This window comes from Vigna angularis, chromosome 11 (genome assembly GCF_016808095.1).
Source record: "Vigna angularis cultivar LongXiaoDou No.4 chromosome 11, ASM1680809v1, whole genome shotgun sequence".
Lineage (NCBI taxonomy): Eukaryota > Viridiplantae > Streptophyta > Magnoliopsida > Fabales > Fabaceae > Vigna > Vigna angularis.
Window position 1 is genome coordinate 1606379 of NC_068980.1, and position 22918 is coordinate 1629296.

Genomic DNA, 22918 nt, shown 5'->3' on the forward strand with positions numbered 1-22918 from the left:
TGGTAATGCTACCTCATAAGCCACTGGCCCAATCTTTTTGAGAATCTGATACGGTCCGAGAAATTTTGGTGTCAGTTTCCTCATCTTGATAGCTCTCCCGACTCCTGTAGTTGGTGTTACTCGTAAGAATACATGATCTCCTTCTTCAAATTCTAACGGTCTTCTTCTTTTGTCGGCATATGACTTTTGTCTACTTTGAGTTGCTTTCATCCGATCTTGGATTAATTTTATTTTTTCTGTGGTTCGCTGTAATAGCTCGGGTCCCACTGTTAGTGCTTCCCCATCTTGAAACCAACACAACGGGGTTCTACATCTTCTTCCATATAAAGCTTCATATGGTGGCATACCAATACTGGAATGATAACTGTTGTTGTAAGTAAATTCTACTAATGGTAGTATCTCATTCCAACTTCCAAGATGATCTAATACACAAGTTCTTAGCAAATCCTCCAAAGACTGAATAGTCCTTTCTGTTTGACCATCAGTCTGAGGGTGATAAGCCGAACTCATCCTCAACTGCGTTCCCAGAGCCTTCTGTAGCGTCTGCCAAAACCTTGAAGTAAACCTTGGATCTCTGTCTGACACAATGCTTGTAGGTATTCCATGCAACCTCACTACTTCCCTAATGTATAACTCCGTCAGCTTTTCTAGAGACATACGTTGATTAATGGGAAAAAAGTGAGCGCTCTTGGTTAGTCTATCAACGATAACCCAGATAGAATCGTGACCTTTTGATGATTTTGGTAAATGTGTTACAAAGTCCATCGAGATACTGTCCCACTTCCATTGAGGAATGTCTAACTGTCGTAACATCCCTCCCGGTTTTTGATGCTCCACTTTTGCCTTCTGACACACCAAGCAGGCTGCTACAAACTCGGCCACATCTCTCTTCATTCCATTCCACCAAATTCAAGTGGTTGGCCTTTTATACTCTGGAGATGATCTTTCGCAAGGATCTCTAATCCTTTCTCGCTCATGTGGCCCAGTCTTTTGTGCCATAACTCCTTACTTTCTTCTTGAGCAACATTTGTCTCTCCTTTGCATATCTTTCCTTGCATGACGTACAAGGAGCCTTCCTTTTTGCCTCGAGCAACAATCATGCTTCCTCGGCTAAGTTTCCATTTTCCATCTCCAAACTGGTTGTTCATTCCAGCATCATCTAGCTTACCAACTGAGATAAGGTTTAGACGCATTTCTGGTACACGTCTTACCTCTTTCAGCACAAGTTTGTTTCCATTTTCTGCTGTCAAAGTCACTTCTCCTATGCCCACAATTTTGCTTGTGACATGATTACCCATCTTCACTGTTCCAAAATCTCCTTTTTGATAGGATGAGAAGAATCCCTCGTGAGGAGTAACATGGAAAGATGCTCCGGTATCTACTATCCAAGTGCAATCATCAAAAGCAATATTTAGATAGTTTACCTCAGTGATAAGGAACACATTCTCATCATTTGATACCACCGCTGTTGTAGTCTTTTCCTCCAACTTCTTTTTGGGATCTACCACATCAGGGTGTACAGTTCCATTCTTCTGATCTCTTTTCAGGAATCTACATTCTTGCTTCTTGTGACCATCTTTTCCACAATAGAAGCATGTCAGACCTTTGGAACGAGACTTGAATCTTCCTCGTGACTTTTCACGTTTTCCTTTGCTTCTGTTTCCACTCCTTTCTCTATTCTCAACATCATTGGCTTCTGAGTGACTACTCGATCCCCTTTCTTTCCTTCTGGATTCTTCATTCAGTAAACTGTCTGTGATGTTATCCAGACTGAGCTTTCCATCTGGTGCTGAGTTACTGAGAGTGACCACCAACGTGTCCCAACTCTCCGGTAGAGAACTAAGGAGTAAAAGAGCTTGTAACTCGTCATCAATCTTCATATCCGCCTTCATTAGTTGGTTCACAATACCTTTGAAGGTGTTGAGATGCTCGATTATATTCTGGTCGTCAGTGTACTCCAATTTTACGAGTCGTCTGACAAGGTGAGCTTTATTTCTGGGAGTCTTCTTTTGAATCATTGATTCAAGCTTTGTCCATAACTCATACGCATTGGTATAAGTCGATACATGCTCAAAGAGACTTCTGTCGATGTATTTCCGAATCATAGCCACTGTTTTACGATTCAGAATCTCTTAGTCTTTTTCGGCCTTCCCTTCTGGAATTTCCGGATTTGTGATCGGTTCATACAAATCCTTGCAGTATAGATGGTCTTCCATCATCGGCTTCCAGTAGGAGTAATTATCCGCAGTTAACTTGAACATGTCTCCTTCCATCTTGAGTTTCACAGGACCGTGACTTTTCGAACCGGTAGCTCTGATACCACTGTTGGAAAACAGCGGTACTTGTTCCCTCCTCTGTGAACCCCAAAATGGGCACTATGCGGAAGCGTAAAATGAAAGCGTAGAGAAAAATAACACCTGAAATTTTAACGTGGAAAATCCTCTCGGAAAAAACCACGGGACCTAGTCCAGAAAAATATCTCCACTATGAAAGTAGGATTACAGTGTTTCTCTCACTCTCTGAGGATCTCTCAATAAATATCTCACCCTCTCGGATGGTACACAAAACTCTCAGTTTTTCACACTCACAAAACAGACTCTCTCTGTTTTTCACTCACACTACCGTGGCTTCACTTCACCGAAATTTTCTTCTTGGTGAATGTCTTCACCTTCACTCTCTCACGGAAAGTTTCTTCTCGGTGGAGGACTCTTACTCTGCTGCACACACTGGCTTCCAATTTATAAAGGAAAAGAAGCAAATAAAACAAAGCTTGGGTGGCTGTGCTGAAAAACCGGAAAAGTTGGCACCATTATTTGTGGTATGGGAACAAAAGTTCCTGAATTCCAGCTTATTGGGACCCATACTTTTCGTTTTATCCCAACAGTTTTGCACCCTTTTCTCTATCTGTACCAAGGCCCGTTTTTTATCGCACCCCAACTCTTCTCCCACCTAATATTTTGATGCCCACCACTCATCTGCTCATTTCTGGATTTCAACACTACGCTATTGTTTCGCCTCTACACTTCCACTGTGTTGGGATTCAACTTTTTCCGTTAGGGTTTTAACCATCTAAACTCTTCTCTTATTGCAACCAAGCAACTCTGTTATTGTTTGATTCATTTGGGTGTTTTGCAAAATCTGGTTTTGGTAACTTTTGGGGATTCGATTGGTGCTTGGTGGGTTCTCCGAAATTGTGTCGTTCCATCTATCTGTGTTAATTTTGGGTAATACCCATAATTAGTTTGTTGAATTTCAAACTTTTTTCCCTTATTTTTACTGTTTAATGTTTTTTGACTATTGAGGGAATTAAGTTATGTCTTGGTCTGTTTGTTGTGCAAGGGGAGAAAAATTTCCCCTTCCGAACCCTGTGGAAGAACCCTGAGATAATAACTATCGCTCCATTGTGATTCTCATTGTTATCCATATTGTCATTCTTCTTTAACTTATCCAGTTTCTTTGTCCTCCGTTTCACTATTGTTCTCCCTATTATCCTTCAATGTACTCTGACTCTCCTTGTTGTCCATATTTTGATTCTTTGGATTTGTTTCTGCTTTGGAGGGTACCCTTCTCTCAAGTTAAAGTGTCAGATTTGCAAAGCTCTTAATTCTAAGATATGTCAACTGGCATAGATGAATCCTAATAATACTTAGACAATACTTAATAACAAATTAAATAACAAATTCCACGTAACATAAGACATCAGCAGATTAAGTGTGCATCATGTCAGCCAATTTTAACGTCGTTTGTGAAAACTTAACGGACATGGCTTAATTGACTCAATTTTTCAAATATTTTGACCTAATTGAGATAATTTACAAGTTTATGGACTTAATTGAGACTGAAAAAAAACACGATGACCCACTTGAGATTGATCAACCAATATGAGGACCAAATGAGAGTTTAAACCTATTTTGTTTAAAGTTTTTCCATTAAGAAAGATTCAACTTGAGGTAACGGAGTTTTATTTTGTCGAATTGTTTCCATTATCCAAACACGGCGTAATGACACGTTCTAATGTGCGCTGGGAGCGTAGGAATAAGTTTCAACATGCCGTGGGTGAGTCAGCAACTGACGTGTGACGTCCTAGGTGAATTTTATGTTTTCATGGTAAAAAGCCTTCGTCTCTGTTTTTACAACAATTTACAATAATAAAGTTCGTGAACAAGCTAATTATAAGGTAAGTGTGGTTTTTTTTAATCTTGTTTTCTAATAGTTGATTGTTTTTGTTGTTGCACACAAAAGTCCGGACACTTGTTCACAATTTTTTAATATAAAAAATATCCATTTTGGTGTTCATGCATCTATATAATGTCTTGAATGGTGTCAACTATAAGAACCTAATAAACCAAACTTGGCAATGGAACAAATTTTGGACACGAAATTTCACTTTTTTCTTCATAAATGTTTAATAGAAAAAGTATTCATTCTCATATTCCTAAAGTCATCAATGGTGGAAATTATGACCAAATAATAAATCAAATTTATCAATTGAACATTCAAAATGATGAAGAAAAAAAACTATAGAATTAGGGGGAGCATAGTTTGATTAAGTGAAGACCTACGTGTAAACCTTTTTCTAAAAAGGTCCACAAACTTTTTCACATATGTTTTTTGAAAAAAAAAATTAATTTACATGTTAATACAACCTAAGGTCATCAATTGTAGAATTTAAAAAACCATATAACAAACGAAATCTATCAACAAAACATCCAAAATGAGGAAAAAATAATTTGGTCCTCACTTATTTGAACTGTGCTCCCAACCTAATTTTGAAGAATTTTTTACTCTTTTTTTATATTCTGTTGACAGATTTTGTTTATTATGTTGTCTCCATTTCTACCATTGATGATGTTAGGTGTGCATTAGAACGAGAATGACTATTTTTTTGTATTTAATATTTGTGAAAAAGAAGGTGGACCTTCGTGTTAAAAAATTTAAACATGAGTTTTCACTTATTTGAATTGTGTTTTCTACCTAATTCTGTAGGTTTTTTTTCTTATTTTAGATTTTTTGTTGACAAATTTTGTTTATTAAGTGGTCATAGTTCCACCATTTTATGACCTTATGGGTGCATTAACTTGAAAATGAATTTTTTGTTTTTATTGAAAATTGATGAACAAGTGTTTAAACCTTCATGTGAAAAAGTTTACACGTACATCCCCACTAATTTGAACTGCGTTTCTTACCTAATTCTAGAGGATAGTTTTTTTCTTATTTTAGATTTTCTATTGACATATTTGGTTTATTATGTGATCATAATTTCACCATTGATAATCTTAGAGGTGCATTAACATGAGAATGAATATTTTTTCTACTAAACATGTCGAAGAAGAGGGTCATTGATAATCTTAGAGGTTCATTAACACGAGAATGAATATTTTTTCAATTCAATATGTTTGAAGAAGGGGGTGAACCTTCTTGTCCAAAATTTTAGTTGAACTATGTTCTCCACCCAATTCTGCAGGTTTTTTTACTCATTTTGGATGTTCTCTTTCGATTTATTATGTGGTCATAATTGTTACCATTGATGATCTTGGAGGTGCATTAACTTCAGAATAAATATTTTTTATTTTAAAAATTTATAAACAAGTATATGGAACAAAAGACAAAACAATCAACCATTAGAAAACGAGATTCAACATAAAAAAACAATTTCACTTATATATATTTACTTACTTTGCTTTCACGTTTATTCTGAAATGGCTTCCATTATTGTAAAAATAGAAAATCATAACATCCAAACAAACAAAATCGAAACAGAGTCAACTCAACGAAAGAGGACACCAAACAATAAATCCTACAATGCACAACCATAAAAGAACAAAACAAACCCAAACAAGAATGCAAAACTAAGAAATAGGAAAAACCTAATTTTCATGAAAAAATAAAAATTCAAAACAAAGCAAAAAAACATAAAATTTTCAATGTTGTAAAAAAGAGACCGAAAACCTAAAGCAGAAAACAAAGACAAAAATTTAAGGTCAATGAACGACAGAACTTCAACATGAACAAGGGTGAAATGGTGATTTGATGAATAATGTTCTTTTGTTAATAAGGTCTCAAAACGAAGAAGAATTTTAAATCCTTAATATGAACCCACGAAACCAAATATCTCAAAATGAGTTTTTCACATCACTTCATTCATTTAAAAAATCATGTTAATTATACCAATGACTATTTTTTTGACAATGTTAAAAAGTTGTTAAAAAAATGTTATGAATATATCATTATGCTGTTTAGAATGCCTCAATATAAGCAATTTTTTGGGTCTTAATGTCACATAATGCTCCATGATCATGAAAAATGTGGTCGGCGAATTGGAACTAAATCAAGTATAGTCTTTAGCATTTTTTGGCCCCTCTCTTTTTTTCTCGCTGAAATCACTTTTTGTAAATAGCTAGTTTGGTTAATTAGGATCATGTCATCATTAATCTAGATTCAAGTTGCTTCTCATTTTACTAGTTCCTCTATTCTCCAATTTAATTGAATAAAGTAGCAATTTTTTTTCTTTTACACTTGTTAGGTACAATATGCAAATTCTGTGTATTATCAATGAAAATATTGTGTGGTTATCCAATTGCAATTTATTTTATAAAATAAGTTGTTAATTTTTATGATAATAACATTTAAAAGTTAAAATCACCAAAAAATTTACAATATGAAATCTTTACACTGTGAATGTGGGAAGTTAAACTTAAATGAAAAGCCCTCAAAAGTAAAGTTGGGTGGAAAGTGTCCATCATCACTTTCTTTTTTCACTTTTTTCAACTATTCACACCATTTTTTCCCTAAAACATCATTGACTAAAATTGACACTTTATAAGTCCATCATTTTAATTAGACATAAAACATGGAATAAGACATTACTCTTAATTTATTTTGAAAATAAAATAAAACAATATTAAAAAAGAGAGAACAAGATCATCTCCTAGACTAGGCTCAGAATTAGATACTTCGTGCACTAAAATTGTTTCACATGCATTTATGGAGAAAATATACAATGTGATGCTGAAATTAAAAAAAAAATATGAACGTATGAAAATGAAAAAAAAAAATGCATTTGAATATCGACCCGTTATCCATCCAGCATGATGATTTTGTCCTTTCCTACATATGGAACATGAAATGTGTGGTAGTTAGTCATGGAGCTTTGGTTACATGTTTTAAACACAGCTTAAAGTTGTTCATTCTAAACACCAATAAAACAATTAGATAGGAACCCTTCTTCCTATACTGATCAATTTTCCAGAAAGATTCATTCATATAAGCCACAATTGCTAATCAAAGAACTTCTCTAAGCTACTTCACAGTTATTTATAGCTGGCAGACCCACTTTCCCCTGTTTTAATTTTTCTTATTTTTATCCAAGAAAAAAAAATGAATGTTTATTTAGTGAAATAAGTGCTTAATATTTTTAATTTAATTACTTCTTAACGATTATTTTGTACTATTAAGACAGTAATTCTGCCAAAGGAATCTTTATCTGCCAACTTTTCATATAATAATATTTTTATTTTACTATGAGGTATAAATAATTTAATTTTACTTAATATTTTTGGGCTAAATTTTACTTTTTTGTATTGGATTATTCCAAAATAAATCAAGGTAATTTAACACGAGGAGATGAACGTTAGAGCCGAAAGATTTAAGCTTACTTTATATAGCATATATTTCGTAATTCAAGATCCAATCATTTGGATAAATACAAACTGTCATTGACACAAAAAACCAATTACTAAACCGACTTTACTTACTTTCTAACCAAACATGATTAATCGAAAACAGTATTTTGACACCGACGATCATGTCCATAAAAAAAAAAAACTAATCTTCAGTACTCTGCAATCTCATAAGAAAACACTAACACTGAAAATTGATCTAACCACAGGCATTTTCTTTGGGTGGTAGAAAGTTTAATATATTTCATGAAACTACCACTTAAATCCTTATTCCACATAAAAGATAGTGCGGTAATAATGAACAAAACATCAATCATTCCACCTGCACATTTCCAGGAAAAGGAATTGAAGCACAACAATGATAGTATCCATTTTCGTCGAAAGAAAATATCTGCGAAAGATGAGCTTCATGAATAAGATACTGCCCCCAGTCCTCCGATCCATACTGCTCAAATATGCCTCGTGCATCAAAAGAATAAGCCGTTCTTTTCCACGTAGTCCTAAACAAAAGCACATATCAGCTTACTGAGAAATCACCAAAACCTTTACAAAGGAGATTGTCGAGCAGATAAAAAGGGTGGGGGGAGTCGCACCTTTGACTATATCTCGTGTTCATCACAGTGGCGTGTAGCTGAAAAACAGGAGAAAAATAGTATTTCCAAAGTTTAATAATCTAATGCTGGAAAGGGATTATCATTCGGATAATTAAAAACTAAAAATAATGTACAAAGGGCACTCGGTAAATGGGAATTTGTCCCTCATATACAAATGCTTGGATGATTTATATGCCAAAACATGAGCTGACACGATATTAAGAAAAATCTGACATTCTGAAATGGAAAAATAAAATATATCATAAAAAATTGACATGATAAACAGTAGATCAGTACAGTAAAAATGGCCTTTAATAAAGTAATTTAATTCAAGGTAAGTTCAAACAAACACCTCTTCATTAATTTATCCAAAAGCAACAGATATAATTCGGATAAATTTAGTTTACCTTCAGTTTGTGTTTAGCATCACGCTCTAAGACGAGTCCAGCTTCAACATATGCATCAATAATGACTTCTAAAAATGCTTAGAAAAAGACAATTCTTTGAGAACAATATATACTCAAAATCAGCAACCAAACACTGATCCATAATTATATGAGCTTTTCATAAAACTAAAAATGAATCCTTAACTAAGCACCACCTTCCAAAAAAAAAAATCAAAAAGAACAATCCACATATGGATACGACAAGCACGTAAAAGACGGCCCTCGCTGCCAATTTCTTCCACAGGAGCATATAAAACACGGGCTTTTGCCAAAGAACCTTTCATGAGTTCCTACAAGAGTAAACATAAGTTTCTCTCGTCAAAGATATCAAACAAAATCACAAAGAGGATCAATTTGATAGTAAAAGTTTCTATCATACACGGTAGGAAATCTTCCAGTGAAGCCTAAAAGTTTACACGCAAGCTTTCAAAAGGGAAATAAAAAACTACATATCAACCTTTTAACTAGTATATTGTTCGATTACATCATTCCCTAAGTTTAGTGATTGTACTATTAGGAATGTCATTCTACGTCTTGTCAGATAAGCAGCACTTCATATGAATAATATCATTAAAATGGTACTTAAAGTAGATGCATACCAGTCCCTTTAATCTTATAGAGAGTGGCCGATTATCCAAGGCTTCCATAACTTTCGAGGAGATACTCTACACAGCATCAAAAACATAAATGAAAAAAAATCTAATTCTTAGAACATATTATTATGATGAATTTAACAAAACTTACCTGCAGGACCTCAGTGGCTGTCTTAATTCGTTCTTTGTTCCATAGCTTAAGCATCAGTACTGTAAGGTGAAATGTTTTAGGCCTGGTGAATATAGATTTGTCAATACCCAGATCTGCAAGTGCAATATAACAGAAAAGCTGTTATTTAGCATAAACATGTGATCCCTGCTGAGTTTTTACATGACAGTGAATTCATTAACCATGAAAACAACTGGTTACTAGGTAATATGGATATGTTTTAGGGTTTGGGGAAGTAGCCATGACACCCTATATAATTTAACAAGAATTCAGGGAACAAGATCCACAAGCGGAAATTGTGGAGTACAGTAATATAACAAAGCACGTGAAATGGATATAATTTCACTGTTGATTCAAATTCCCTCAGCTACAAATATCGTAAACAAAGGAAACCAGATTGTTTTGATACCGGATGAAGCAGCAGACTGGAATGCTTTAGGTTTGTAACTGACAAGGGGTATCTCGGTAAGATTAACTTTATGTTCAACTGCAACACCAGCATTTTTACCTTTGGTGTCAGTAGTACCCTCCACTTCATTGGAATCAGTATAAGTGCTCCTATCCTTGTAAGAAACATTTCCCAAAATTGAGTGTTCAAAATTAATGAGTTTCTTAACTAACTCAGGATGAATTGCCAGTGGAATGGATATGAAGTGTGAATAATCAACGTTTCGACTATTAACACTCTGTCATAAAAACAAGAAAACACAAGAATATTAGTCTGTGACTGCAAAGTAAACATAGGAAACAAAAAGAAAAAATGAGATAAATATAATCAAAGAGGCTTGTTGAATCTGAGAGACTGCCGACAGGCAAACTGACCTCATCAATTATATCCTGTATCCTCTCCGAAGCTGAATTCACACTGTCGATTGAAATGCCTTCAATGGCTGCAACAGACATTTATATTGAATAGTTTAGAGATCAAATTCCGTTCCACTCTCATGAGCGTAATCATGGTTGAGAGCAGCTCCCAGGCTATAGAGGAGGGTGGAGCCTCTACTTTAAACAGAAGTTCTGTATCACACTCAATCAATCTCATACTCCTGTCAAACATATTTATGTTTTGGCCTTTCAAAGGAATTGGACTTTTGCTTAGAAAGAGTGAACAAACACAACTTTAACCACAGACCTATTGACATCATTATGATTGTCAAATGACAATACGCTCTATTCTTTTGAACAAAAGAGAATTATAACAAATCAAATATAACTTAAATATCTCAAAGAATGACAATAATCAAAGTCATAACACAAACATGGAAAAGGATAACTATCTCATAGCTGACCAACACAAGATAGACAGCAGATTAGGTAACCAAAACTTACAAATGAAATCGTCATCTTTTGAAGTAGGCATTATTATTTTAACCCCCATCTCCTCTTCTATCCTTTTCTGTGTGGATCCCCTGAAATAGTATCAAGCATATAGAAGCATTTAATTTAATTAACATGTCATAAGAACAATCCTCTACCCTTTCCCTTTGATAATAATAACAGCAAAAAGATTTGGGCAATCGTATCCCACATGGTGTAGGCAACATGAATCTCAAGTCAAAATTGATACAATTCTTGACATGAATATAACTATTCTTTTCAGCCTATTTTATCGAAGCATATTTTCCTCTGTCCCTTCACAATCATAAAAATATTTTTCTTTAGCACTTTCACCTATGTTTTTTATACCTATAATTAGAAATCATTATAATAGGGAGAAAAGGAGGGTCAAAGGGGTTATATTCTGTATATAAATAAAGGTAGAGGGAATCAGAGAGGGGTATTGAGCAATTTTATAAAATAGAGACGCAAGATTTACACAATCTTGAGAGGGTAGGACTATTCCATAATCTGAGAAGCTTTTACGTTCTTGACTTGTAATTCTTTCTACTTCACATTGGAGGAGCCTGTTATTGCAATTAAAGTTTACACTTTTCATATTCCATCCCAGACAGTTTCTATCAATGTCATATTGAGCCTCTCCTTATCTGATATTTATCTACTTCAAGTTGGTTAAGAAATGTTATTATAATGCCATTATGCCAAAGAGAAATTAAAATGTAGGTTTTTACCATTGTCCTTTAATAAAAGGAAATAGAGAAGCACCAACCTGCAGAACAAACACAAAATTAAAACAGAGATGAAAGACTAAAGCATTTGACTGTCCAACATAATCAGAAAAGAGACCAAAACCAAGGACCAAGAAAGATAGTTCGAATGAAATATTCTGAAAAAGCAACAAATAGCAAACAATTAAAACTATGGAAAGATTCAAATAAAATCTAGGAGAGAACATATAGGTAACATAAACTTTAATGAAAGTCTTCTTATGAATTCCTTCCTTATTTTGTTGAATTCATAACAAACTGACTAATTCTAGCACTAGAGTAACCTTTAACGTACATGAAGCAGCCAATACTGCATGAAACCTAAACATAACGAGCGAGAACTAACTAAAGATGTATGGTCATAAACAGCATGTAACAGACGCAAAGAACAAATATTGGTTTGTATCTTCGTAAATATGAACTATCAATTCAAGTAAAGTAAAAGGATGTGAAAAATTATAATCTTGCCTGCACAGAAATTGAATGCTTTTCAGAGGAGACAGAAGAATCTCCTCGTAGCACTCTGTTTTCAACATTATCCTGCAATTGGCTTGAACTAGTAGCTGATTTAGCTATTGCATCTATAGCTTCAGTAGCTACCTTCATAACATGATCATTTGAAACAGTGGAAGATGTGCTGCCGCCCATTCCCTGAACTGTGCCTCGATCTGACTCAACAATTGCACCTTTATCAAGCTTTCGTAAAAACCAGATCATATAATATGAATAACCGGCCTACCCAGACTCTTATCCTACGGAGTAATAAGTATCATGTTTTTCAAAAATCACACTACCCCATAGCATGGAGTGATTGTCAAGTAAATAGCATGAAATATACAAAAATACTAATTTTGATTGAGGAACTAGACCGTATGCATATAAATATAAGAAAAAAGCAACTAGTTCCAAAATGTCGCATTTCGCAAAAGAAATAATAAAAATCATAGGCATAACACAAAATTGTTGGTAGTTGCTACAACCGGAAGTTGAACAGCGGCATGTCCCAGGACAAAAAAAGACAAACCTTCACAAGCACTGGCCTTAGTGGCAACTGGTCTCCATATAGAATTCACATTTTTCTGTTCCATGCTAAGGTCTTCAAGATATATTTTCTTCTGCCTACCACCCGTCATAAAAAAAAAAATCAGAAGATAACTCCAAGTGTGTGCTCAAACACAATAGTTTTAAAATTGCAGATCATAACATTAATATCGAGATACCAAATTCGCAGTTCCTGATTTTGTGAGAAAAATTGTTTGTTAGACGAACCTGGTGAGAGACCTGCTGCAAGGTATTATCCCAACGAATGGATAAGGATGTGTGCTCAAATGTCGGCTGAGGGCAAGGCCTGTTTGCTGAGTTCAATTTTTCTTTTTTCTTTCTTTATTTTGTTTAAAGTTTTTCTATTAAGAAAGATTCGACTTGAGGTAAAGGAGTTTTATTTTGTCGAATTGTTTCCAATATCCAAACACGGCGTAATGGCACGCTCTAATGTGCGCTGGGAGCGTAGGAATAAGTTTCGACATGGCGTGGGTGAGTCAGCAACTGACGTGTGACGTCTGGGTGAATTTTATGTAAGGTCATGAATGATGTGAATTATAACAACCTAATAAACCAAATTTGACAATGGAACAAATTTTGGACACGAAATTTCTCTTTTTTTTCTTCATAAATGTTTAATAAAAAAAATATTCATTCTCATATTCCTAAAGTCATCAATGGTGGAAATTACGATCGAATAATAAATCAAATTTATCAATTGAACATTCAAAATGATGAAAAAAAAAAACCTGTAAAATTAGGTGGGTTTTTTTATAAAAAGATCGACAAACTTTTTCACATACGATTTTTGAAAAAATTATTAATTTACATGTTAAGCAACCTAAGGTGATCAATTGTAGGATTTAAAACCACATAACAAACGAAATCTATCATCAAAACATTCAAAATGAGTAAAAAAAACTATAGAATTGGTTAAGAAGGATAGTAAATCAAATTTGTCAACAAAAAATCTAAAATGAGGAAAAAAATAATTTGGTCCTCACTTATTTGAAGTGTGTTCCCAACCTAATTTTAAAGAATTTTTTTACTCGTTTTTTATATTCTGTTGACAGATTTGGTTTATTATGTTGTCTTAATTCCTACCATTGATGATGTTAGGTATGCATTAGCACGAGAATGACTATTTTTTTTTGTATTTAACATTTGTGAAAAAGAAGGTGGACCTTCTTGTTAAAAATTTTAAACATGGGTTTTCACTTATTTGAATTGTGTTTCCCACCTAATTCTGTAGGTTTTTTTTCTTACTTTAGATTTTTTGTTGACAAATTTTGTTTATTAAGTGGTCATAGTTCCACCATTTTATGACCTTATGGGTGCATTAACTTGAAAATGAATTTTTGTTTCTATTGAAAATTGATGAACAAGTGTTTAAACCTTCATGTGAAAAAGTTTACACGTACATCCCCACTAATTTGAACTGCGTTTCTTACCTAATTCTACAGGATAGTTTTTTTCTTATTTTATATTTTCTATTGACATATTTGGTTTATCATGTGATCATAATTTCACCATTGATAATCTTAGAGGTGCATTAACATGAGAATGAATATTTTTTCTATTAAACATGTCGAAGAAGAGGGTCATTGATAATCTTAGAGGTTCATTAACACGAGAATGAATATTTTTTCAATTCAATATGTTTGAAGAAGGGGGTGAACCTTCTTGTCCAAATTTTTAGTTGAACTATGTTCTCCACCCAATTCTGCAGGTTTTTTTACTCATTTTGGATGTTCTCTTTCGAATTATTATGTGGTCATAATTGTTACCATTGATGACCTTAGAGGTGCATTAACTTCAGAATAAATATTTTTTATTTTAAAAATTTATAAACAAGTATATGGAACAAAAGACAAAATAATCAACCATTAGAAAACGAGATTTAACATAAAAAAACAATTTCACTTATATATATTTACTTACTTTGCTTTCCCGTCTATTCTGAGATGGCTTCCATTATTGTAAAAATAGAAAATCATAATGTCCAAACAAACAAAATCGAAACAAAGTCAAATCAACGAAAGAGGACACCAAACAATAAATCCCATAAAAAAACAAAACAAACCCAAACAAGAATGCAAAACTAAGAAATAGGAAAAACCTAATTTTCATGAAAAAAAAATAATTCTAAAAATGCAAAACAAAGCAAAAAAACATAAAATTTTCAATGTTGTAAAAAAGAGACCGAAAACCTGAAGCAGAAAACAAAGACAAAAATTTAAGGTCAATGAACGACAGAACTTCAACATGAACAAGGGTGAAATGGTGATTTGACGAATAATGTTTTTTTGTTAATAAGGTCTCAAAACGAAGAAGAATTTTAAATCTTTAATACGAATCCACGAAACCAAATATCTCAAAATGAGTTTTTTACATCACTTCATTCATTTAAAAAAATCATGTTAATTACACCAATGACTTTTTTTTTACAATGTTAAAAAGTTGTTAAAAAAAATGTTATGAATTTAGAATGCCTCGATATAAGCAATTTTTTTGGCTCTTAATGTCACATAATGCTCCATGATCATGAGAAATGTGGTCGGCGAATTGGAACTAGATCAAGTATAGTCTTTAGCACTTTTTGGCCCCTCTCTTTTTTTCTCGCTGAAACCACTTTTTGTAAATAGCTAGTTTGGTTAATTAGGATCATGTCATCATTAATCTAGATTCAAGTTGCTTCTCATTTTACTAGTTTCTCTGTTCTCCAATTTAATTGAATAAAGTAGCAATTCTTTTTCTTTTACACTTGTTAGGTACAATATAAAAATTATGTGCATTATCAATGAAAATATTGTGTGGTTATCCAATTGCAATTTATTTTATAAAATAAGTTGTTAATTTTTGTGATAATAACATTTAAAAGTTAAAATCACCAAAAAAATTTACAATATGAAATCTTTACACTGTGAACGTGGGAAGTTAAACTTAAATGAAAAGCCCTCAAAAGTAAAGTTGGGTGGAAAGTGTCCATCATCACTTTCTTTTTTCACTTTTTTCAACTATTCACACCATTTTTTCCCTAAAACATCATTGACTAAAATGGACACTTTAGAAGTCCATCATTTTAATTAGGCATAAAACATGGAATAAGACATTACTCTCAATTTATTTTGAAAATAAAATGAAACAAAGATCATCTCCTTTAGACTAGGCTCAGAATTAGATACTTCGTGCACTAAAATTGTTTCACATGCATTTATGGAGAAAATATACAATGTGATGCTGAAATTTAAAAAAAAATGAATGTATGAGAGACTTGAAAAGATGAAAATGAAAAAAAAATGTTTTTGAATATCGACCCCGTTATCCATCCAGCATGATGATTTTGTCCTCTCCTACATATGCCAAACTGGAACATCAAATGTGTGGTAGTTAGTCATGGAGCTTTCGTTACATGTTTTAAACACAGCTTAAAGTTGTTCATTTCTAAGCACCAAAAAAACAATTAGATAGGAACCCTTCTTCCTATACTGATCAATTTTCCAGAAAGATTCATTCATATAAGCCATAATTGCTAATCAAAGAACTTCTCTAAGCTACTTTACAGTTATTTATAGCTGGCAGACCCACTTTCCCCTGTTTTAATTTTTCTTATTTTTATCAAAGAAAAAAAAATGAATGTTTATTTAGTGAAATAAGTGCTTAATATTTTTAATTTAATTACTTCTTAACGGGTATTTTGTTACTATTAAGACAGTAATTCTGCCAAAAGGAATCTTTATCTGCCAACTTTTCATATAATAATATTTTTTTATGAGGTATATATAATTTAAGTTTACTTAATATTTTTGGGCTAAATTCTACTTTTTTGTATTGGATTATTCCAAAATAAATCAAGTAATTTAACAGGAGGGGATGAACGTTAGAGACGAAAGATTTAAGCTCACTTTATATAGGATATAAATTTCGTAAACCAAGATACAATCATTTGGATAAATACAAACTGTAATTTGACAAGAAAAACAATTACTAAACCGACTTTACTTACTTTCTAACCAAACATACACGATTAATCTAAAAGATTATTTTGATACCCACAATCATGTCCATAAAAAAAATACTAATTGTATGGTATACAGTATGAACCGTTTGGTCCATTCACTCAGGACTGTTTGGTCCATCTGCTACTTCAACAATGTTAAGCCCTAATTGGACCAACATTTAAGTTACTATTGGACTAATAGTCCAATAGACAATAAAATAATTAAAGATATTTGATTAAAGATAGATAAACTGTTTATCACTAACTGACCCAACATAAAAGTATGTTTGTTTTTATTCTATTGGATCAGTGTTAGTTTAAGATCCATTAGATGACTTATAAATATAAGGGCAGGACCAAAAGTCAGATACGTTCTACCCACTCTCTATTACGTCCAAATATTCAATAGTGATAACAATTCACTGAACATTCAATTGTAAGCAAAAGTTCTTCAAACACATACCTAACTAGGCAAAAACAACTAACACTGAAATTTGATCTAAGCCGCAGGCATTTTCTTTAACTGGTAGAAAGTTTAATATATTTCATGAAACTACCACTTAAATCCTTATTCCACATAAAAGATAGTGCGGTAATAATGAACAAAACATCAATCATTCCACATGCACATTTCCAGGAAAAGGAATTGAAGCACAACAATGATAGTATCCATTTTCGTCGAAAGAAAATCTCTGCGAAAGATGAGCCTCATGAATAAGATACTGCCCCCAGTCCTCCGATCCATACTGCTCAAATATGCCTCGTGCATAAAAAGAATCAACCTTTCTTTTCCACTTATTCCTAAACACAAGTAGCACATATCAGCTTACTGAGAAATCACCAAAACTTTACAAAGGAGATTGTCGAGCAGAAAAAATGGGTCGGGGGGAGTAGCACCTTTTCCTGTGCCTTGCGTTCATCACAGTGGCGTGTAGCTGAAAAACAGGAGAAAAATATAGTTTGGTGTTAAGGTTTCCTAGCAGGGCCTCGAAAAAAAATTAGTATTTCCAAACTTTCATAATCTAATGCTGGAAAGGGATTATCATTCGGATAATTAAAATTTAAAAGGAATGTACAAAGAACACTCGGTACATGGGAATTTGTCTCTAATATACAAATGCTTGGATGATTTATATACCAAAACATGAGCTGACACCATATTAAGAAAAATCTGACACATTCTGAAATTGAAAAATACAATATATCATAAAAAACTTACATGATAAACAGTAGATCAGTACAGTAAAAATGGCCTTTAATAAAGTAATTTAATTGAAGGTGAGTTAAAACAAACACTTCTTTATAATTCATACAAAAGCAACGGATATGAATCGGATAAATTTAGTTTACCTTCAGTTTGTCTTTAGCATCACTCTCTAAGACGAGTCCAGCTTCAACATATGCATCAATAATGACTTCTAAAAATGCTTAGAAAAAACAATTCTTTGAGAACAATATATAATCAAAATCAGGAACCAAACACTGATCCATAATTATATGAGCTTCATAAAACTAAAAATGAATCCTTAACTAAACACCACCGCCCAAAAAAAAATCAAAAACAACAATCCACATATGGATACGACAAGCACGTAAAAGACGGCCCTCACTGCCAATTTCTTCCACAGGAGCATACAGAACACGGGCTTTTGCCAAAGAGCCTTTCATGCATTCCTACAAGAGTAAACATAAGTTTCTCTCGTCAAAGATATCAAACAAAATCACAAAGAGGATTAATTTGATGGTAAAAGTTTCTAGCAGACACGGTAGGAAATCTTTCAGGAAGCCTAAAAGTTTACACGCAAGCTTTCAAAAGGGAAATAAAAAACTACATATCGACCTTTTAACTTGCATATTGTTCGATTACTTCATTCTAAATTTAGTGAACGTACTAGTAGGAATGTCATTCTATATCTTGTCAGATAAGCAGCACTTCATATGAATAATATCAGTAAAATGGTGCTTAAAGTAGATGCATACCAGTCCCTTTAATCTTATAGAGAGTGGCCGATTATCCAAGGTTTCCATAACTTTCGAGGAGATACTCTACACAGCATCAAAAACATAAATGAAAAAAATCTAATTCTTAGAATATATTATTATGATGAATTTAACAAAACTTACCTGCAGGACCTCAGTGGCTGTCTTAATTCGTTCTTTGTTCCATAGCTTAAGCATCAGTACTGTAAGGTGAAATGTTTTAGGCTTGATGAATATAGATTTGTCAATACCCAGATCTGCAAGAGCAAAATAACAGAAAAGCTGTTATTTAGCATAAACATGTCATCCCTGCTGAGTTTTTACATGACAAAGTAAATTCATTAACCATGAAAACAACTGGTTACTAGGTAATATGGACATGTTTTAGGGTTTGGGAAGTAGCCATGACACCATATATAATTTAACAAGAATTCATGGAACAAGATCCACGAGTGGAAAATGATGGAGAACAGTAATATAACAAAACACGTGAAATAGATATAATTTCACTGTTGATTCAAATTCCCTCCGCTATAATATAAATTTCATTGTTTTGATACCAGATGAAGCAGAAGACTTGGATGCTTTAGGTTTGTAACTGACAAGGGGTATCTTGGAAAGATTAACTTTAACTGATTCACTGTTATCATCAACTTTAAGTTCAACTGCAACACCAGCATTTTCCTTTGGCAGTTGATCCACACCTTTGGGGTCAGTAGTACCCTCCTCTTCATTGGAATCAGTATCAGTGCTCTCATCCTTGTAAGAAACATTTCCCAAAATTGAGTGTTGAAAATTAATGAGTTTATTAACTAACTCAGGATGAATTGCCAGTGGAAGGGATATGAAGTGTGAATAATCAAGATTTCGACTATTAACACTCTGTCATAAAAACAAGAAAACACCAGAATATTAGTCTGTGACAGCAAAGTAAACACAGGAAACAAAAAGCAAAAATGAGATAAATATAATCAAAGAGTGAATCTGAGAGACTGCCCAGAAAGGCAAACTGACCTCATCAATTATATCCTGTATCCTCTTCGAAGCTGAATTCACACTGTCGATTGAAATGCCTTCAATGGCTGCCATAGACATTTATATCGAATAGTTAAGATATCAAATTCCGTTATCCACTCTTATGAGAGTAATCATGATTTAGAGGAGCTCCCAGGCTATAGAGGAGGGTGGAGCCTCTACTTTAAACAGAAGTTCTGTATCTCACACTCAACCAATCTCATGCTCCTGTTACACATATTTATGTTTTGGCCTTTCAAAGGAATTGGACTTTTGCTTAGAAAGAGTGAAAAGACAACTTGAACCAAAGACCTATTGACATCATTATGATTGTCAAATGACAATACACTCTATTCTTTTGAATGAAAGAGAATTATGTCAAATCAAATTTAACTTAAATATCTCAAAGAATGACAATAATCGAAGTTAAAACACAAACAAGGTAAAAGAATAACTATCTCAAAGCTGACCTACACAAGATAGACAGAAGATTAGGTAACCAAAACTTACAAATGAAATCCTCTTCTTTTGAAGTAGGTATTATTATTTTAACCCCCATCTGCTCTTCTATCCTTTTCTGTGTGGATCCCCTGAAATAGTATCAAGTATATAGAAGCATTTAATTTAATTAACATGTCATAAGAACAATCTTCTACCCTTTCCCTTTGATATAACAACAACAACAAGATTAGGGCAATCGTATCCCACATGATGTAGGCAACATGAATCTCAAGTCAAAATTGATACAATTCCTAACATGAATATAACTATTCTTTTCAGCCTATTTTATCAAAGCATATTTTCATCTGTTCCTTCACAATCATAAAATTATTTTTCTTTATCAATTTCACCTATGCTTGTATACCTATTATTAGAAATCCTTATAATAGGGAGAAAAGGTGGGTCAAGGGGGAATATTCTGTATATAAATAAAGGTAGAGGGAATCAGAGAGGGATATTGAGGAATTTTATAAAATAGAGAAGCAAGATTTACACAATCTTGAGAGGGTAGGATTATTCCGTAATCTGACAAGATTATACGTTCTTGAATTGTAATTCTTTCTACTTCACATTGGAGGAGCCTGTTATAGCAATTAAAGTTTACGTTTTCTTTTTCTTTCCCAGACAGTTTCTATCAATGTCATATTGAGCCTCTCTTCATCTGATATCTATCTACTTAAGTTGGTTAAGTAATGTTATTATTAATACCATTATGCCAAAAGAGAAATTAAAATATAGGTTTTACCCTTTTCCTTTAATAAAACGAAATAGAGAAGCACCGACCTGCAGAAAAAAACACAAAATTAAAACAGAGATGAAAGACTAAATCATTTGACTGTCCAACATAATCAGAAAAGAGAGCCAAAGGGAAGTGTAACTCTTCCTTGTAAAACAATACAAACTAGAGACCAAAACCAAGGACCAAGAAAGATAGTTCGAATGAAATATTCTGAAAAAGCAACAAATAATAACATTACTTTTCACAGTAAAATAGTGACAAAAAAAAGAGAAGAAAAATAGCAAACAATTAAAACTATGGCAAGATTCAAATAAAATCTAGGAGAGAACATATCAGCAACATAAGCTTTTATGAAAGTCTTCTTATGAATTCCTTCCTTATTTTGTTGAATTCATAACAAACTGACTAATTCTAGCACTAGAGTAACTTTTAACGTACATGAAGCAGCCAATACTGCATGAAACCTAAACATAACGAACAAGAACCAACTAAAGATATATGGTGATAACCAGCATGTAACAGAAGCAAACAAAAAATATTGGTTTGTATCCTCGTAAATATGAACTATCAATTCAAGTAAAGTAAAATGAAGTGAAAAATTATAATCTTGCCTGCACAGAAATTGCATGCTTTTCAGAGGAGACAGAGGAATCTCCTTGTAGCACTCTGTTTTCAACATTATCCTGCAATTGGCTTGAACTTGTAGCTGATTTAGCAATTTCATCTATAGCTTCAGCAGCTACCTTCATGACATGATCACTTGAAACAGTGGTGGATGTGCTACAGCCCGCTTCCTGAACTGTGCCTCGATCTGACTCAACAATTGCATCCTTTAGCAAGCTTTCGTAAAAACCAGATCATTTAATATGAATAACCGGCGTACCCAGAATCTTATCGTACGAAGTAATAAGTATCATGCTTTTCAAAAATCACACTACCCCATAGCATTGAGCGCTTGTCAAGTAAATAGCATGAAATATACAAAAAGGCTAATTTTGATTGAGGAACTGGACCATATGCATATAAACATAAGGAAAAAGCAACTAGTTCTTCCGTGTATTACATTTTCCAAAATGTCGCATCACGCAAAAGAAATAATAAAAATCATAGGCATAACGCAAAATTGTTGGTAGTTGCTACAACCGGAAGTTGAACAGCGGCATGTCCCAGGACAAAAAAGACAAACCTTCACAAGCACTGGCCTTAGTGGCAACTGGTCTCCATATAGAATTCACTTTTTTCTGTTTCATGCTATCGTCTTCAAGACAAATTTTCTTCTTCCTACCACCCGTCATAAAATTGTAGCTTAAACAATGATAAGCACCTTGGCCCAGCTGTTAAATGAAATAACTTTAAGTTGAAAAAAGGAGTTCAAAGTTCTTAGACTACTGATAGAAAATTTGAAACAATAACAACTCAGTGAGACATCATCTCAGTCCAGTACAGTATTAAATGTACAAGTAGACGCAACATAACCAGTGTAAAACAATTCTTTGCGAGGGTAAAAGTGATTAGATAAGGACTAAATTAGATTACAATATACAAACAAATCACGGGAATAGAAGCCGGGAACCTGTAAGTAATAACGTGTAGGCCTTGAATTTGACGCAAGATATGTATTGGTAAACTTGAGAACTCGGTCCACTCTACAAAGCAAAAGCACAACAAACTTTTAGTTTTGCAAGGAGAGTGCGATGCAAAATGAATAGAAAAAAAAAAATCAGAAGATAACTCCAAGTGTGTGCTCAAACACAAGAGTTTTGAAATTGCAGATCCTAACATTGATATCGAGATACCAAATTCGTAGTTATTGATTTTGTGAGAAAAATTGTTTGTTAGACGAACCTGGTGAGAGACCTGCTGCAAGCTATCATCCCAACGAATGAGTGAGGATGTCTCGAGTGTAGACTGTGGAATGAGGGCAAGGCCTGTTTGGTGAGGTCAGGTAACGGAATTTTATTTTGTCGAATTGATTCTAATATCCAAACACGGCGTAATGGCACGTTCTAATGTGCGCTGGGGGCGTAGGATAAGTTTCCAAATGGCGTGGGTGAGTCA

At 33.5% G+C, this 22918-nt stretch overlaps 2 protein-coding genes across 15 annotated transcripts; both read right to left on the bottom strand.

Moving 5' to 3' along the window:
* Positions 1-7630: 7630 nt before the first annotated feature.
* Positions 7631-13005, bottom strand: LOC108333815 (uncharacterized). Of its 12 annotated transcripts, XR_008246190.1 has the most exons (14): positions 12790-12987; positions 12610-12704; positions 12054-12271; positions 11550-11587; positions 10810-10889; positions 10303-10370; positions 9890-10166; positions 9463-9575; positions 9318-9383; positions 8918-9008; positions 8680-8747; positions 8407-8509; positions 8273-8310; positions 8106-8179 (listed from the first exon to the last, which is right to left on the bottom strand). XR_008246190.1 is itself a non-coding variant. In XM_052871013.1 (13 exons), the coding sequence occupies exons 2-13, from the start codon at positions 12671-12673 to the stop codon at positions 7993-7995; spliced, it is 1290 nt and encodes a 429-aa protein (XP_052726973.1). In that variant the 5' UTR covers positions 12674-12704; positions 12855-13005; the 3' UTR covers positions 7631-7992. The 12 variants fall into 12 exon arrangements, 11 of the variants coding, with proteins under 11 accessions (XP_052726973.1, XP_052726970.1, XP_052726972.1 ...); XM_052871013.1 differs by lacking the exon at positions 8407-8509 and having other exon boundaries at positions 7631-8179; positions 12054-12253; positions 12855-13005; XM_052871010.1 differs by lacking the exon at positions 8407-8509 and having other exon boundaries at positions 7631-8179; positions 12855-13005.
* A 4114-nt stretch (positions 13006-17119) lies between these two features.
* On the bottom strand, positions 17120-22857 carry LOC108334018 (uncharacterized). Of its 3 annotated transcripts, none has more exons than XM_017569600.2 (14): positions 22706-22857; positions 22434-22506; positions 22047-22194; positions 21472-21671; positions 20867-20904; positions 20131-20210; positions 19621-19688; positions 19311-19488; positions 18751-18863; positions 18607-18672; positions 18210-18300; positions 17977-18044; positions 17524-17561; positions 17120-17427 (listed from the first exon to the last, which is right to left on the bottom strand). In XM_017569600.2, the coding sequence occupies exons 1-14, from the start codon at positions 22732-22734 to the stop codon at positions 17241-17243; spliced, it is 1377 nt and encodes a 458-aa protein (XP_017425089.1). In that variant the 5' UTR covers positions 22735-22857; the 3' UTR covers positions 17120-17240. The 3 variants fall into 3 exon arrangements, with proteins under 3 accessions (XP_017425089.1, XP_017425088.1, XP_052726980.1); XM_017569599.2 differs by having other exon boundaries at positions 19167-19488; XM_052871020.1 differs by lacking the exons at positions 22434-22506; positions 22706-22857 and having other exon boundaries at positions 19167-19488; positions 21472-21700; positions 22047-22186.
* Positions 22858-22918: the final 61 nt, after the last annotated feature.